Raw genomic sequence first — 19,441 nt, 5'->3', positions numbered from 1 at the left:
TCTTTCACCTACCTTACCTTAAGACATTATAAAAAATGTGCTTTATAACTTCACTTCTAGTCTGGTTTATTCTCCATAATTTTGTTATTTATCACCCTCATTATAAAAGAAGGAAAAGGTTAGTTAGATTTCCACACGTGTATTTCATGGGATGGAGTCAGAACAAATCCTGGTACTAGGTGGTTGACTTTATAAAATAAAGTTACACCATTAATCCACTATAAATCGTAAGTGTTTGATCCTACTATTAATATCATGAATTACATTAGGTGTTCAGAGGGGTTATTGCAGTAGTGCAACATCAAGAGTTAGTAAGGTCAGAATGAGATCGAACTATGAACTCACTGGCCGTTTATCAAATGGGACTACATCTACTGTCCCATGGACTTATGATTGGTGAGAAAAATATTTAATAATTAAATTTTAATTTAAATATATTTTTTCTGACCAATCACAAGCCTATAGGACATAGAATGACACAAAATATAAGACAACAGATATATACCCATATCAAATTAATATATTTTTAAATATTTTTATTACCAATTTTTCAGTCGACCACCATATTATTTTCACTCACGTTTTGTAATTTTGTTTGTAATCTCTTACTTGTTTAAGTAAAAAACTAATTCATTTTAAGGTTCCTCACTGCCACTCAAAAAAAAATGTTAAATCAAACCCTTCAACTTGGAATCTAATAGTTTCTAATTTTTTTACCCATTTTTATGAAATTGCTAGCGACAAAAATTTACAAGGAAAGACTAAAATAGAACGAAGGAGTAAGCTAAGGTCTCTTATCTACTTTGGTCGAGTAGAAAGCAAAATGCTGAGCCTAACCCTTAACCTCTCTCTTTCTTCATCTTCTTCTTCTTCTTCTTCCACACTTTCCTTTCCTCCAAAGCCATTATTCCTTTCCAAATCCTCCTTTAATGGCATTCAACTCCGTCACCGTACAGTGCTATGTTCCATTCCCTCCACTAAGCGCACTGCATCTGTATCAGTAGTAATGATGGCAAAGAGAGAACAGGAAATGGAAGAAATCAGAAAATTAAGCACTGAACAAATTAATGAAGAGGTTGTTGATCTTAAAGGTGACCTTTTAATGCTTCGTCTTCAGAAATCAGCTCGTAATGACTTCAAGTCTAGCGAATTCAGTCGCATGAGAAAGAGGGTATTCTCTTTCTTCTACTTTACTTGTTTCATACTTTGAAATTGTTATTTAATTTCAAAAATAAGGTATGTTATTTGGAATTTGTATAATTGGGATGAAAGGAGTGACGGTATTTTTTTTGGGGTATAGATACTATTCAAAATACATAATAAATTAATAATCATGTTACAACATTTTAAATAACTTCAGAATCATCTTAGTTAATTCCACATTTTTCTATAATCACTTTGTATACTGTTTCATGATCTTGTTGTTGTTGTTGTTGTCTATCTGTCATCTTAGACCTACGACTTCAAAAATTGACATGGTTGTGAAGTTAGGAACTATGAGAATTGAAAGATGCAGAAGAAAAATCTTAGTTCACTAGCTGTAGTAAAGGTTAGCCAAACATAATCTAGTTATGGTTAAATACAGATGGAATTAGTAACTGAAACAGTTACATAGTTGAGAGCTAAGTAGCTTGGGTGTTGTTTGCTTCATCCGGACCAGGCATAGTCTTCTTATTAATGTCATGATTCATTTTTAACAACTTTTGTTTTCTTCTTCCTTTGCATGGTTGAAACATTCAAATTCACGTGTACGTTTTGCCATGGTTTCAACTTGTTTATTGAGTGCTTCTTTTAATGTATCATTTACGGCATTGCGAGAAGAAGATGCTTCACCTGGTTTTGCTCCTGCATTCCTATTGCCTGCTTTTTTACCAAATACCAATTGGGCAAACCATAGTAGGTAGGATGTGTCTTCTTCGCTACTTGTTGAATTTTCAGACAAATAATCACTGGACAGAGCATCTCCTTCTCCACGGCTTCTCTTCTGTATGATTTCTTTTATTTCTGTGTCTGGAGGAGCCGCCACGATGTTGGTGACTTTGCCTTTCAGGGATAAACCTCATGAGTTCTTCAGGTCATCAGGGATAACATTTTCAATATACCACTGGAGGATTTTTGCAAGGGTCCATTGAGAGGAGAGATAGATAGTTAAACACTTGACACAATTTGATAAGAAGACTGTAGAGATTGGTGGTTTGAAACATCTTGTAATGTTGAGAGTATTTATAGGATTTTGAATAACGGCTAGTTTGAATAACTGCTATGCTTATTCACACTCCTTATCAACCAATCATAAGTTTTATTTTATAAAATTATGTTTGGTTAAGGTGGAGTGTGAATGGCTTTTGAGAGTGTCAATAGCTATACCTTAACTGCTAGTTTGACCACCAACAAGCTTAAGGATAAGGTTGTCACAAACATATATAGAATTGGAAATTGTTGATTCATATGATGGCCAACTTTTCTATTTTATTAATCTGCTTCTATTTAGAACGTTTTGATTTGATTTTACGATAGGTTCGTCACAAATATATGAACAAGAAGTTCCTCTGAGAAACAGATATGCATACCATTCAGAGAAATTCAACATGTAGGAATAGTTGAACTAAGTTTTTCACTTGCATGATCAGTCGATCCTCTTATCAATATTTCCACTAGATGCACTGCAGTTAAATATGCTTAAATTTTTGCTTGTAAACTTGTGTACAATGTCTATTACTTCATTTGTTCGAACATGATGTCACCTGACTCCTAGTCATAGCCACATGTGTGTCCCTGAACCCTTCTTTTAGCTGTAATAAGTCTGAGTTTCTTGTAGCATTGTAATATGCTATGTCTAAGTTTGAATTTCTTATATTCAGTTGGTTGCATTAAAATTTTGACTCTATTGAGCTGTAAATAGATCGATGTCTGACTTTTTGTGTATGTAATTCTTGTATACTGATTATGTGACTACATTTCTGTATGCTATGTTTTGATGAGTTATGTGACTTTTAATGTCTATACAGATTGCTCGAATGCTTACTGTGAAGCGAGAAAGAGAGATTGAGGAGGGTATCAATAAGAGATTGTCCAGAAAGCTTGATAAAAAATGGAAGAAAAACATTGTTGTAAGACCATCTCCTCTTTTATTAAAGCTTAGAGCGGAAGAAGCGGCTGAAGAGGCTGCAGAAGCTGAAAAGGCTGCATGAGCAAACTCATTAAATGTGCAAGGTCATAGACTTCATTTATTATTAGTACTTCAAATGTTGTTCAGTCATAATTTTCTTGGTTTCGTGGACGTTTGTATGTCCTGTATTATATCTTTCCATAAGTGACGTTTTTTTCCTAATTATGTAAGCAAAAGGAGACATGGTTATCAAGATCATGATTCACGGTTGGAAAGTAAGTTTCACATCACCTGTCTCATTGTCTCGGGAATGGTTTAAATATATGTTGGGCTACTCCTCTCATTGCCAATTGGTTTTGAGATGAAACATTAACATGGTATCAGAGTCAGAGCCCAACTTCTTTCCGGTTGTCATGGGCCAAAAGATGCCCTTTAGTTATTATAGGTCAAAGGTAACCCTTCGCCTGGTCCGGCAGGCTTATGTAGAGGGGACATATTGGAAAGTAAGTACTACATTGTTTGCCTCATTGTCCTGGGAATGGTTTAAATAACTGTTGAGTTATTCTTCTCATTGCCAATTGGTTTTGAGATGAAATCTTAACAAGAACTTTTAGTCTTAAAATTAGATAAACGCTTTTGATTTTACTCTATTCAAATTTCAAATTGTATTACTTTAATCCATCTTTCAAAAAATTGATAATTTTGTACTAATTGTATAAAGACATTGCTATCTATGAATAGCAGATGTGCCAGTATCTGCATTCTGCACCACCAAAGTTGTCAATAACCACAATTTATAATCTATTAAACTGACATCAAAAAAGTTACACATGACTTTCTTCATTATCAGCAATCCTAATTTCCAAACTTCAATAGTATCTGCCATGGCCATCCTCTTATCTTTTAACGCATGAGAATGTTTACTTTAAATTTATCTAGTGAATCTCAGATTTTATTATTATCAAAAGCTATATTATGTTTTATGTATATATTTTTGAAATATGTTTCAGATTACATAAACAAAATTGCACTATAGATGATATTCATGACATTACTATAGTAATGGTTTTCAGAATTTCAGGCCAATGTGAGATTTATCATACTTCCAATATCAATGGTACTAATGCTACAATTAAACACAGCATACTGAAATGATAATGTAAAGTCCGATACATTTTTGTCTGAAAATCTAGAATTGGAACCACGATTATGTGTGGAAAAAAATATTTATTGAATTCCCAAAGGGACATTTAGGGATCAAACGTTTTTATGCTGAATTAGTTGATGAAAACGGAAATCCTATATCTCTCAATGAAACTTACCTTCACCATTGGCTTGTGGTACTGCACATGGAAAATAATGCCAAGCCGAAAGGAGTGGATGTCATTTCCAAAACAAAGAATGACCCATGTTTTGATCTTCAACACTATTTTGAACGAGGATCTGAAGAAAGAACAACAATCATGCAGAAATTCCAAAAGGGTGTGAAGAGAAATGGATATTGAACACTATGATCATTGAATCCAGAACATAAAGGAGGATTCATGTGTTGCAATGGCAACACACAATGTAAATTCAGTGTTTTCACTTTTCAATGTCCAAGGAAAAGTGTTCTCACCTAAGATACACAATAAAGTGGGTTGAGTTGGACCAACATCATATACCTCTAAAGGTTTATATACTTGATTCAACTGATAAAGTGGTGAAAATGGTTCTAAAACAGTTCATAATTGCAAGGTAAATAATACTCCAGACACTTTATCATTAGTGTTCTTCAGTCACAATTAAATTATAAAACACAATGATACTTTGTTGAGTGTAAGTGATGAACGTTTTCTTAATTTGTTGCAGATAGAGTCCCAAAAAATGGTGACAGAAAACCCGTTCAGTTCATGTCCAAAAACCAAACATATCATTAGAAAAAGGTGGTTATCTAGTATATTGTGGCTCATTGATAAGGAATAAACATTTAGTTAGTTAGTTAATTCTGTTAAACTGGCAGGTGTCCTATTTTTGTAAAAGCTGAAACTATAAAGCTGTGATTGGGCATTCTGTTGAGTTAGTTAACATTTTTGGCAACATTCTCTCAATTCTTTCTTCTTCATTCTTGTAACTCAATTTCTTCTAGTAATAAGAGAATCTCGGAGTTCATCTTCTTCTTGAATTCCCTATTCCTTGTTTGGATCCTTCGAATTAATAATAATTCCTAGGTTTCTTAGTTCACAACTCAGTCCTTATCAAATTGGTATCAGGAGCTGTTTCCTTCCTTGGGTGCAAATGGTAGAATCCACCAGAAATCAAGCAGCGATGCGAGAAATGGAGGATCGTTTAGAAACTCGTTTTGCTGAGAGAATGGAGTTGCGAATGGTGGAATTGGTGGGGAACATTCAGAAGACATTGAATGAATCCCTAAAGAAGACCATAGCAGAAGCACTGAAACAAGATCTATCAGAAAAAGGAGACGAAACTAACAAAATTCCAGCAAGAAGAGTTTCTTGCTCAGGTGACAGCCAGACTTCTCACTATGCGTGTGGAACAAGGTTAGCTAGAATAGATTTCCCACGCTTTAATGGTGAAAACGTGAATCAGTGGTTATACCAATGTGAGATGTATTTTCTGATAGATAATACACCTGAAAACATGAAGGTTAAATTGGCTATAATTCATTTTGAAGGCAAGGCTTTACAGTGGTATCATGCTTTTGCCAAATCAATGATCATGGCTCAAGCATGGCCAAGGTGGGAAGAATATGTAAAAAATTTGATGGATAGATTTGGGGAGGTATGTGATGACCCCATGGCTGAACTCATGAGGTTAAGGCAGAAGGGGACAATGATTGAATTTCATGAAGAATTTGATGCCATCATCAGTAGACTAGAATTATCTGAAGAGTATACCCTTAGTTGTTTTTTAGGGGGACTCAACCATGACATTCAAATGCTTATTCGAATGTTTAATCCAAAGTCAGTGAGACAGGCCTTTTCACTAGCAAAACTGTATGAATCAGCTAGTGCCCAGAGTCCTACTAATCATGCTATGGGCAAGTTCACCAAGACAGCCACTCATTCTAAGCCTATACTAACTCCAAAACCCATTACTTCAATTGACAACACTGTTGAAGCATTCAAGGGTAAACCAAAAGGGCCTAGAAGTTTAACACCAACCTACATGAATGAGAGGAGATCAAAGGGGTTGTGTTATTTTTGTGATGAGCCATACACCCCTGAACACAGCTTGACGCATAAAAAATTACAATTACATTTAATAGAAACAAATGAGATGGGTGATGAAGAAAGGGAAAATAAGTGTGAGACGGAAGGTGTGAATAAGGAACAAGGGGAGCCTCACATCTCAGTTAATGCACTCACATGAATCTCTAGTTTTAGAACTATGAGAGTCACTGGAAGTCACATGAAGAAGCAGTTGCATATCTTGATAGATAGTGGCAGCATTCACAATTTTTTGGATGTTAATATGGCAAAAAAATTGGGGTGCAGGCTTGAGAAGTTGGAGCCAGTGACTGTAACAGTAGCTGATGGTAACAAGATCAAGATTTCATCCATTGCTAAGGGATTTACTTGGCAGTTGCAGCATACAAATTTCACAACTGATATGCTATTGATTCCCTTGGGTTGTTGTGATATGGTGTTAGGAGTTGAATGGTTGGTAACATTGGGTGACATAACTTGGAATTTTGACAAGCTGAGTATGGATTTCAAGGTTCAAGGAAGAAGGCATGTGTTAAGGGGAGCTCAACATACTGATGTCAAAACTATTAAAAATCAACAACTGGGCAGAACTCTAGAGAATGGGGTTCATTTATCAATGATACAATTGTGTCAAGAGGAAGAATGTTTATTACAATCTTGACCACTCATGCTAATCAAGAGGAGTTAGCTTTGCAGATTAGTGAAGTACTAGATCGATATGCAGATATATTTGAAGAACCTAAGGAATTACCCCCTATGAGGGAAGGCCATAATCATCAGATTCCATTGTTGTAGGGGGTTAATCCAGTAAATAAAAGACCTTACAGATATGCTGGTCAGCAGAAAGATGTCATTGATAGATTGGTACAGGAAATGGTGGAGTCAGGGGTGGTGCAAAACAACAACAGTCCTTATGCCAGTCCAGTGGTATTAGTAGGCAAGAAGGATGGTTCTTGGAGACTTTGTGTGAACTATATGGAGCTTAATAAAGGCACAATGAAGGACAGGTTTCCAATTCCTTTAGTTGAAGACCTTATGGATGAGTTGAGTGGGTCAAGCATCTTCTCTAAGATAGATTTGAGGTCTGGTTACAATCAAGTCAGAATGGAACCTCATAATGTCCACAAAATAGCCTTCAAGACTCATGGAGGCCATTATGAGTATTTAGTGATGCCTTTTGGGCTCACTAATGCCCCTGCCACTTTCCAAAGCCTTATGAACTCAGTATTCAAGGAATTTCTCAGGAGGTTTGTGTTAGTATTCTTTGATGATATTTTGATATATAGTTGCTGTATGGAAGACCATGTAATGCACCTTGAACAAATACTTAAGGTGATGAGACAACAAAGACTTTTTGCCAAGAGATCAAAGTGCTACTTTGGGGTAGAAAAGGTTGAGTATTTGGGTCACTTCATCTCCAAGGAAGGTGTAGCAACAGACCCTTCCAAGATCAAAGCTGTAGCAGAGTGGCCGTTACCTCAAACCATTAAACAGTTGAGAGGATTTCTAGGCTTAACAGGATACTATAAGAGGTTTGTGAAGGGGTATGGAGGAATAGCTAAACCGTTGACTGTTATGCTTAAAAAATATAACTTTAGCTGGACTTCAGATGCTAAGTTAGCATTCCAGAAGTTAAAAGATTCAATGGTTCAAGTTCCTGTGTTGGCCTTACCAGATTTCTCTAAGACATTCATTGTTGAAGTTGATGCTTCAGGGCAAGGAATAGGGGCAGTCTTGATGTAGGACAACCATCCCCTAACTTTTATTAGTAGATATTTGAATCAGAAACAAGAGGTTCTATCTACATATGAAAAGGAGTTGTTGGCAGTGGTTTTTGCAGTACAAAAATGGAGACACTACCTCCTGAATAGGCACTTCATCATCAAAACAGATCATAGAAGTTTGAGGTATATCCTAGATCAAAACTTGACTACTACCTTTCAACAAAAGTGGTTGGTTAAATTAATGGAGTTTGATTTCTCAATTGATTATAAGCAAGGCAAGGAAAATATAGTAGCAGATGCTTTGTCTAGAAGGGAAGGGATGGAACTTAATCACATTCAAGTACATACAGTAGACTCAGGGTTGATGGACAGAATTAAACAAACTTGGAACACTGATGTTGATATTCAAAAACTAATTCAACAACTGCAGGAGGATCCTACTTCACATAAGCATCACTGTTGGGATGGAAGTGAACTGAGAAGAAAAGGGAAATTGGTGGTAGGAAGGGATACTCAATTGAGGAATGAAGTCTTGCAATAGATGCACACTTCAGCTGCAAGTGGACATTCAGGAAAAAATGCAACACTACAAAGGGTTAAATCTGTTATTTATTGGAAAGGATTAACCAATGATGTGCAAGATTTTATCAAGAAACGCTCCACTTGCCAGAGATGTAAGTATGACACATCAGCTTATCCAGGGTTACTTCAACCTTTGTCAATTCCTGAACACGTATGGCAGCATATCACCATGGATTTCATTGAAGGTTTGCCTAACTCTCATGGAAAGGCTGTCATTTTTGTTGTAGTTGATAGACTCAGCAAGGCTTCCCATTTCATGAGCCTTTCTCATCCTTATACTGCTAGTTCAGTGGCACAATCTTTTCTAGACAATGTTTTCAAATTACATGGTTTTCCAGAGTCCATTACAAGTGACAGAGATGCAGTTTTTATCAGCAAATTCTGGCAGGAATTGATGGCTTTTCAAGGTGTTCAATTGCAACTTTCTTCAGCCTACCATCCACAAACAGATGGACAATCTGAAGTTGTCAACAGGTGCTTGGAGACATATCTTAGATGCATGAGTTCTGATACTCCACAGAATTGGTCCAAATGGATTCCCTTAGCTGAGTGGTGGTATAATACTACCTTCCACACTTCAATTCATGCTACTCCTTATGAAATTGTGTATGGGCAGCCCCCTCCCACTTACCTTCCTTATCTGCCAGGTGAGTCTAAGATTGAATTGATAGATAAAAGTTTGGCAAAGAGAGAAGAGATGTTGAAAGTATTGAAATTCCATCTAAGAAGAGCACAACATAAGATGAAGCAAGTGGCTGATAGACACAGAACAGACAGACAATTTCAGAAAGGTGACTTGGTGTATGTTAAGCTTCATCCTTATAGACAAACTTCAGTAGCTAATCGCATGAATGAGAAGTTGGCTCCAAAATACTTTGGCCCATTTGCTGTTGAAGATAAGACTGGTGCAGTGGCTTACAAATTGACCTTGCCCCCTCAATCAAAGGTCCATAATGTGTTCCATGTATCCCAGTTGAAGAAACATGTAGGAGAAGTAGTTGTCTCTACTCAACTTCCCCTACAAGACATTGAAGTCACCGTTGTTCATGAACCTGAGGCCATCTTAGACAGGGCCATAGTCAAAAGAAAAGGCCAAGCTGTCACTAAAGTGTTGATCAAGTGGAAGCACCAACCAGCAGAGGATGCCACATGGGAATTCCACTATGAGATCATAAAAAAGTTTCCTTCTTTCCATCCTTGAAGAATCCTCAGGGACAAGGATTTTTTGAAGAGTAGGGCAATGATAAGGAATAAACATTTAGTTAGTTAGTTAATTCTGTTAAAGTGTCAGGTGTCCTATTTTTGTAAAAGCTGAAACTATAAAGCTGTGATTGGGCATTCTCTTTAGTTAGTTAACATTTTTGGCAACATTCTCTCAATTCTTTCTTCTTCATTCTTGTAACTCAATTTCTTCCAGTAATAAAAGAATCTCGGAGTTCATCTTCTTCTTCTTGAATTCCCTATTCCTTGTTTGGATCCTTCGAATTAATAATAATTCCTAGGTTTCTTAGTTCACAACTCAGTCCTTATCACTCATCAGCATGGGAGGAAGTGGTGGCTCAACTCTATACAGATGTAATGTTTGATATTTAACCCAAATTTGATTCTCAAATCCTCAATTGTCAATTAAATTAGTCCCTAAATTTTATCCCGGAAGATTCTATTTTGATCCACATTCAAGACTTTTTAAAGACAAACTTGAAAGTCAAGATCCGCCCAACTGAAAAATAGTTTTCTAATGAATACCTGTTTTACTACAAAAATCATACCACAAGCACCAATGGAACATCAAAATTGCAACTCAGTTCCCCCTTTTTTACAGTTACAATACAATAAAACATTCATCTCTACTCAAGCCAACCTATTTATAAAGAAAAATAGACATTAAAACATAAATGGTTCGAACTTTATAGATCTCATCTCCCACCAGACAATTCAATAGCATCTTGGTTATAAACTGAATCTTCTCCCCAGTCAAATCTTCTTTGCAATCTCTCATATTCTTCCCTCCGATTGACCTCGACATGCTGCCATTCCTCCCACCTTTCTGCCAACCCTTCCCCTTCTAACATTCTTACAACCTCGGACATCAGCGGACGGTCTTCGGGCGTTCCTTGCGTGCAGAGTAGTGCAACTTTTATCATCATCTCTACCTCTTGTATGTTGTAATGTTTAATCAAGTTGCGGTCAACAATAGCATCAAGTTTTTTCTCCCGTTCTAGTTTCTTAACCTGTAGAGCACGAAAGTAAAGCAAAAACATTAACCAAAAAGTATAAACTCAAAGTGGTAATGATGCAGGGTTTGCTTTTTTGAAGATGGCAAACACAAAGCACCATGTACAAAAGGCACAATTCTACCTAAAGAAACTGCACCTAACCTTTTCTTCAATATTAACAAGGCAGAGGATGATTACAAGCAAAGTGTGTATTTTCTAAAATATCAAAAGCAAGACGTAATAAACACTCTCCAACTAATTTCCAGCTAGATTAGAACGAAGAGATGCAGTTAGTTACAACTACAAGAACTTCTCCTGGCACACCATAATCAATTAATCATTACTCTTCGTCTATATGTATTAGCCTAAGTGGGTTATGATACTCATTTTACGTGGAGCGGCTAGAATAGGGTGATCCTTATCCATGTTAAAAAATGCCGAAGTTAACATCACCAAACCACTGGAGAGTCAAGAGTGATGCACAAGTTCCAAGCATGCTACAAACACAAGAAAGAAGAAACAAACAGACACACGGGAGGAAATAAGGCACGGATATAAAAAAAGAGGTTTACATGGTCAAGCAATAGCACATCATCTTCCTCTTCCAAACGTGAAAAGTCAATTGCCCGTTGTCCAGTAACCAGCTCCAAAAGCATAACCCCGTAACCAAAAACATCAGTCCTTTCTGATGACTTCCCAGTGGACAAATATTCAGGAGCTATGTGGCCCATTGTCCCACGAACTTGAGTTGTCACATTAGTCTTCCGAACATCTACTAACTTTGCCAAACCGAAGTCACCAACAACTGCCTCAAAATCCTCGTCAAGTAAGACATTAGCTGCCTTCACATCCCGATGAATAATCTTAGGATTGCAATGCTCGTGAAGATATTCCAGGCCACGGGCTGTTCCCAGAGCCACTCGTTTTCTTGTAGGCCAATCCAAAACAGGTTCCCCAGGTTTGATTTCTGCATCAGTACTCACACAGTCAAATATCACCCGAAATGATGCCAAGTTTTACAACCAGACAAAATAAATCAGGGACATCCAATCTACCCACCCATAAGTCCTATCACAAGGATACATGTTTAATAAACATAACCTGGTTATAATCATTTAAAATAAATGTTGTATGTAACGGCAACACAAAGCTGAATAATTTAAATCAGTGTTGTTAAAACCATACCGGTTATCAAACCGGTCAGGGTACTGGTATAGTGGTACAGTGGTTCAACCAGTGGTTCAGTAATTAAACTGCATGCCGGTTAAACCGGACATACCTACTTATATTTATATAATATATAAACCTATAACAAAAAAAATTCCAAATAGGTAGATACTCAAATTTATAATCCATATTTATAATCTACTCAAAATTCACATAAATAAACAACTTTAAGTCTTTAACAAATTCAAAGTCTAAATTAAAAAACATATATCAATCCAAAAGTATCACTTAACAACCACAAAATATAAATTTGGAGTTTTCATATTTAACACGAAAGAGTCAAAGTTGTCTCATATGAATACTATACTTTTCTACCAAATCCTATCTTCAGACAGTACTCCAAGATTACACAAATGTCACTGAGATTACACACGAATGTTACGGAACCAAAAGATATAATCTAAGTATGTCTTGGAAGTATGTGCCTTGAAAAGGGTTGAAGAAGAGTTGGAAAGATGGGTCACCTTATAATTGATTTTTAAGTTTTTAAGTTTTTTTTTTAAAAAAAATATGTGTATAAACGGCCGGTTCAACACCTGTACCGTACCGGTTAGGGGCCCGGTTTTCCGGTTGAACCGGCCGGTACGAAACGGTTTTTATAACTATGATTTAAATAGTCCGTAAATAAATAAATGTGTAAAAGGAAAATATAAAAGAAGAAACTTAATTTCAATCTGTTATGCTTATTATTTCCTGCGTCATTTCATATACATATACATTAATATATACTATTACCTAATTTGTTCTAAATGTATTAAAAACCTTGCCCTAAAATGTTAGATAATCTTCAAAATTGGTAGCACGTAACATGAAATGTTAGGTTATGTTCGCGATATTCAACAATCTAAATGGCTCTCCAATCCCAGTAACAAAATCAATAAATAAATAAATTTTCTCCTTTACAACAAATCAAATCCTATACTTGGCAGAATAGTAATGCCGATTTGAATGATAACTAAATACCTCTTAGCCGATAGGCAACACTTAAGTTCTGCATGAAGGGATAAACTAAGAGCCGCTCGGTTGGAGTGGTACAAAACCCAATCAGCCTTAACAAGTTCCTGTGGACAGCTACACTTATCATCTCAACTTCACGCTGAAAAGCTGCATCTCCCCCAGGACTTTCATAATCAGTCAACCTTTTAACAGCAACTTTAGTATTATCAGCAAGAACACCTTTGTAAACCTTTCCAAAGCCTCCCTGTCCTAAAACATTTTTCTCACTGAAGTTGTCTGTAGCTATCTGTAGTTCTCTCCATGCAAATCTTTTTAGTTGACCAAATGCAATTCGCCGATCAACTTCACCTAATAATACAAGAAATAATAGTACGAAGATAATCATAGTTAGAGCTAATTAAAAAATTAGCTAATTTTCATTCACACCAATCTCAATTTTAATGCGGTTACCACACTCTTTCACCAAACTCTTACAACAACAATTAAAGGAATTACCCAAATTCCTCTAGCTTGATCAAGTGTGGCACAGAGGTAGGGGCAACAAAAGAAGGAAAAACACGACCAAAGAATATTGTCATACAAAAAAGCAAGATGGTAGAGGAACTAAGACTAATTAATAAAATGAACACCACATAACTAACCAGTGCAATTCCAGTGCATCGATTATACAATATACATAATGAGGTGAGAAATAACATTGTACATATAAATCAATATAAAATGTGTATGATAGTGCTGCATGTGCCATATTGTTATATCATATTATCTCGCGAGATTATAATATTGAAACTGAATGCATAGTTTGACTTTCCAGATCAATATCTTCAAATTCTACAACAACAAAAATAATAACATCCTTGTTTCATTTAAGAGAAGACTCGCAGGAAAACTGCATAGTAAACAAGAAACTCAAACCTGCAACATCTACAAAAATTTCACGCTTGTAGCCCTTGTGTCTACCCTTGCACCAAAAGCACAGCAGACCACAAAGGAAAAGAATAACAACTAACCCTACAATAACTCCAATTATGAGGCCAGTTTTCGATTTATGTGATGAACCTGCCAAGTATAGTAGAAAAAGTATTCAGCTAGTAGCCAAGAAAGGGAGATAGACTTCAATACATTACAAAATGGGACCAATAAATATTCCAATCAAGTAACCTTGATCTGCATTGTGAGATGTGCAAGGGTGACGACGATTCACACCACAATTCAACTTATTTCCAGTGAAACTGCAACAAGAAACAGTCAATAAATAACACCAGGCTCAAAGGGCTTGCACATGAGCAACATTGTTAGAGATATAAATAACACTGGTTCCAAGCTTATAACTAAAAGCCTAATATTTTAGGGTGACCAAAGTTCCTTTACACTTCCCAATTATTTTTAAACTTTCTTAAATATAAACTCTACCCCAACAAGGCTGGTGCAACAGCAGTATATAAAAAACAAACTTTATTTCTGGACTGGGAAAAACTGCCTCTTCTCTATAACCTTACCATTCAATATTAAGTAATGAGTATTTGGAAAATAGTCAAGCTATGAGAACTAAACTTAGCTAGTTGAAACGAAATATGTGATGATCATGATTACCCATCTTTCAAATGGAAACAAAAAAGTGGAACCAGAGAAAATGGAAGGCAATTAAAATCATCATCTACTACTGGATTGCAATATGGTAATAATAATTGTTAATTGAAATTGTATATTTTGACTCCATGGTTGGACATAATTACATATGTGACCACTTTCAAGTGTTTTGTGGGTCACATGGTCCAAAGGGATCTAACAGTAAGACATGTTCAATGATGTTCTAAATGTTCCATCAAAGCATCCTTACTTGTATTTAGAAACTTCAAAAAGCGGGTCTGGAATTTGACCACTGAGATCATTTGAATCTAGCAGACTGCAAATAGAAGTTTGAATAATCAACCAGATGCTAAAATAACGAATATACTTGGAAGTAACCTATGAACTTCTAGAAACTACAATTTTACTTACACGTTGATCAAGCTTGGGATACTGGCCAGTGATTCCGGAATAGTCCCTGTGAGATTGTTTTGACTCAATGTCCTGGTTTCAGGACAAAAAAAAGAAACATTACACTATAAAAACATATGCTAAGACTCATTAAGTCATCAGACATCCTTAATACCCAGAAAATCAATTGTCATACTTACAAGAACTGTAGCCTTTTAAGATTACCAAGAGATGATGGTATTTCGCCAGTTAACCTGTTGTTTTCCAAATCCAACCTGTTCAAATTTGTTAGGTTTCCTATTTCTTTGGGTATGCCACCAGTGATGCCATTCCCTTGCAAAGAACTGCATGATAAATGCTTAACATGTATCAATGGATTACACTTGCAAATCTTACTTTCTTCTTTGTCGGTTGTCAGTGATAAATATTTAAGAAAAAATTCCCACAAAAAGCATAGCAAAACTAAACAATGAACTACAGTAACACTAATTGAGCATTTAGCTCCTCACAACCCTCAGGCTTGTTCATTAAAAAAATGAACTTTTGCAATATTAACAAAAAAAGAACCCATGAGCAATGAGAATATGAATAAAATCACAATTAACAAAATGGCCATCCTAACTTTTAAAAAATGACCAAATTAATACTATTCCCACACATACACGGAGACAGAGAGATATATAATTTCACAGCTCAACACTAGAATGCAACAATCCAATAATGAGAGTCATGAGACTAGCCAATAAAACAGAGACAAAAAGAGGGCTGCACAAAATTCAGAAGCAAATGGTTTTTAACAACAAACAAATTGAACCTATCTCATAACTTCCAAGTCATCAAAATTGAGTGGAATAAAACAAATCTGCATTATGGATATGACTGAGATTGTGTGGATATTTCACATTGTTTTTGGATAAAAATGGATATTTTATATTATATACTTACAGGGTTTTAAGATATTTCAGAACTCCTATTCTTGGGGTCAAGGTTCCTGTGAATCCCATAAATGCTAGTGAGCTGCAACAAAGCATTTTATACAATTATACAACATGCACAACTTCAAGATATAAAAGAATCAAATACTTGTGAATATAAAATTATCTGCGAACAATGAAGGTAATATCTAATGACCATCAAAGTCTTCTGAAGATCAAATATTTTAAACGAAACAACTATCAATAGAGAATGTCTTACACTTGTACGACATTGTAGTCTAGGTCACAGTAAACACGTGACCAAGTACAAGGGTTCACTTGATTTTGGTTCCAGTCAGTGAGTTGGTTGGCCGAAGCATTCAATGAACTCCTCAATGCAAATAGCGCATCTCCTGTAATGAATAAGAACATCACAAACCTACTGGAGCTAATACCAAGAGTACAAAATACTGCAACTTTCACATGACCAGACAGACATATATTTTCAAATCCATAATAAATCAACTGAAAGCTTGCAAAAGAAAGATTCAATCATCAGATTTTGTTAACAAACTGATATATGTATTCATGTCATAAATGAAATGGAAAGTAAAGTTACAGAAGCTGAGTTTTAGCCCCCAAAAAGAATATGAATATAATTATAGCAGTTAAATTTTATGTAGCATGCATGCGTTTTCAAATTAATTAAGTACCATGTGCTCAGAAGATTATACCTTGTGGATCAGGCAACACAAAAGAACATAAGCAGCCCAATAGAAAAAGCACAAATATGAAGTCCATTTTTACTGGCATCAACAACTGTCACAATGTCCACGATTATCAACTAGCGTATGAGTAATCTCCATCTCTGCAGTGATGAATCATCGAAACATTAAACTGTGAGAAATGAATACTAACAGTACTACATGCCATAAAAATAAACAAACTACCAGAGTGGTGAAAGGGAAAACAACTAAATTGTAATCTGAGGTAATTAATGATCAACCAAGCAGTTCAGCATGTCTAAAGAAACAGGTTGTCATGTTGTATCATAGAGTGTACCACAGTCATTGATCAAAAACTATTTGACGATTCGAAAAGTGCATAGAGCTTGATAGCCACGTCTAAACTCATTATTTCACTCACTAGTACCCCCTAAAACGAAAAAATATGGACAACCAAACTAGAAGCTAATTGATACTTCTCACCGTCTAAAAAGGGAGAAGGTTATAAGTTCTTCATAAAGGATGCAAAAGAAAATATTATTAAATAAAATAAAATAAAATAAAAAGAGATAAAAGGGGCAGCAAGGTCATGAAAACAGTCTCAACTCTCAGGCTCAAGACACAACTAAATCAAAGAAGTTCGGGATAACATCTTCTCTCAGAAAGTGTGTCACAACCCTGTGCCACGGATTCTGATTGATCGAGAAACATCATCTTTCATCATTAATTAAACAATATTTAAGTCAATTGATCAGTTAGTACAACTCATGGCACTGGTATTGAAGTTGAGCAGCAAAACAAAAGGGTGCAGAAATCACTGTATCTGAATCACCAAAACATACAGAAGAATTCCAGAAAGTTCGATTAAGCAGTTGCAAGCAAAATAAAGGAACGGGGAGAGTAAAGTCGAATCAAACAGCCATAGATTAGTAATAGCAAAAGCAGAACACTAACATACACTATTCACAGCAAACACAAATGAACAGCTTAGTTCACAATGTCCGGACCTAATAGGTCGGAATTATGAAGAGACTGTTTCCGGTATTTGAAGCTATGACCTCCATGTCACAAAACAATAGTTGTTTTGAGGCTAACATCAAACACAAATAATAATAGTAATAATAATATAAAATAAAAATGAAACACCAACTACCTCATCAATACAATTACTTTAAAGACAATTTTGTCCTTTATTTGCGAACGGGAAAGAAGAACCGTGGCGAAGTTGAAGAAGAAGAAGAAGAAGTGAGTAAAGCAAAAGAGAGAAGTTGGAAAGTAGAGGTATGACAGCAAATCTGAAACAGAAAGGTTCTGTCCCTTTGGTTCTTTATCTTTGTTTTAGTTACACTTTACTGTTTTAAATAACTATTAAATTGTTTTTCAAATATTTTTTCTCTTTCTTTATTAATCTAGATTTGACCGATAGTGTCAAAGTTTCTAATCTTATTGTGGTGCTGAAAGATTAAAGTTTGTAATTAATAATGAAGGTTGCATGTTGCAATAATTATCGGCCATCATTTTCTTTATTTCGGGTTGGACTGCTGGGTTGGACTTGTGTTGTGTATGGGTGGTTGGTATTATTGCTTGGAAAATGTCATCCATATAATTTGGGGAGTTTTATTTTAATTTTTTGGATCAAAATTTAGGTGGGTGCCTTCTTTCATAATTCGTGTATATATATATATATATATATATATATATATATATTCTTTTACCACAAAAAATAACATATATGTCATGTGATATTCTTGTGTAAAAAAACTTTATAAGGATTTTGTATAAAGATATATTATTTCATCCTATAAATATCTCACTCAAAAATTATAACGTTTTACATATATTTTAACATTTTTTTGGTTATACATATATTTAACATTTGCTAACTTATATGGTACAATTTAAGCTTAGTAGCTTGTCTAATTTAGATTGGCTCATTTATTGACAAAAATGCTTTAACCGTAGTATTTGTTTGATGTCTTGTGTAAATGTGAAAGAAAAGAAGAGAAAAAAACTTAATACTAGGTCTTGATTATTTCAAATTTTCTATGTGTTTAAATGGGTACATCTTTAAAAAAAATTAAACATTTTTAAATATTTAAAATTCTTGTAAAATTATAACAAAATATTCTCTATTAAATATTTCTTGTAAAATATAACTTTTATTTACGTCAAAATAAAAAAATTTATTAAATTAGAAAATATTAGTTGTAAGAATGCCAGTAGGACGATTCTCCTATACATATTTTACAAGAAATATTGTAAATTCTTATAATATTTTTACAATAAATATTGGTTGAGAATCATCCTTAATAATCTTGCATATGACAATCATCCTATTGGCATTCTAATTTCTTATTTTCTAATTTAATAAATGTTGTTATTTTTTACATAAATAAAAGTTATATTTAGTAAATATTTAAAAAATGAATATGTAAAGTTTATTATAAGTGATAATGATAAAATTAATTTTAAAGAGATATTTACAAATTAAAGAGATACCTTATAACTTTGTTTTTTGTTTATACAAAATAAGGAATTTAAACTTAAAATGCTGTAAAGACTCAATTCCCTACCAATTCATCCAACATTATATATATATATATATATATATATATATATATATATATATATATATATATATATATATATATATATATATATATATATATATATATATATATATATATATATATATATAATGTTGGATGAATTGGTAGGGAATTGAGTCTTTACAGCATTTTAAGTTTAAATTCCTTATTTTGTATAAACAAAAAACAAAGTTATAAGGTATCTCTTTA

At 34.6% G+C, this 19,441-nt stretch overlaps 2 protein-coding genes across 3 annotated transcripts; one reads left to right on the top strand and one right to left on the bottom strand.

Moving 5' to 3' along the window:
- On the top strand, positions 761–3,374 carry LOC109363030 (50S ribosomal protein L29, chloroplastic). Its single transcript, XM_019609192.1, has 2 exons — positions 761–1,171; positions 3,009–3,374. Exons 1-2 carry the CDS (start codon positions 824–826, stop codon positions 3,189–3,191), a joined length of 531 nt encoding a protein of 176 aa, XP_019464737.1. The 5' UTR covers positions 761–823; the 3' UTR covers positions 3,192–3,374.
- LOC109362909 (probable LRR receptor-like serine/threonine-protein kinase At5g10290) lies at positions 10,341–17,978 on the bottom strand. 2 transcript variants are annotated; one of them, XM_019608994.1, is made up of 13 exons: positions 17,797–17,978; positions 17,651–17,701; positions 16,653–16,786; positions 16,199–16,331; positions 15,950–16,021; positions 15,205–15,348; positions 15,026–15,097; positions 14,865–14,930; positions 14,186–14,256; positions 13,940–14,083; positions 13,031–13,372; positions 11,413–11,807; positions 10,341–10,855 (listed from the first exon to the last, which is right to left on the bottom strand). In XM_019608994.1, exons 3-13 carry the CDS (start codon positions 16,729–16,731, stop codon positions 10,541–10,543), a joined length of 1,833 nt encoding a protein of 610 aa, XP_019464539.1. In that variant the 5' UTR covers positions 16,732–16,786; positions 17,651–17,701; positions 17,797–17,978; the 3' UTR covers positions 10,341–10,540. The 2 variants fall into 2 exon arrangements, with proteins under 2 accessions (XP_019464539.1, XP_019464538.1); XM_019608993.1 differs by lacking the exon at positions 17,651–17,701.

Source organism: Lupinus angustifolius, chromosome LG12 (genome assembly GCF_001865875.1).
Source record: "Lupinus angustifolius cultivar Tanjil chromosome LG12, LupAngTanjil_v1.0, whole genome shotgun sequence".
Taxonomy (NCBI): domain Eukaryota; kingdom Viridiplantae; phylum Streptophyta; class Magnoliopsida; order Fabales; family Fabaceae; genus Lupinus; species Lupinus angustifolius.
The sequence above is the reverse complement of the archived record's forward strand: the minus strand, read 5'-3'. Positions and strand labels throughout refer to the sequence as shown.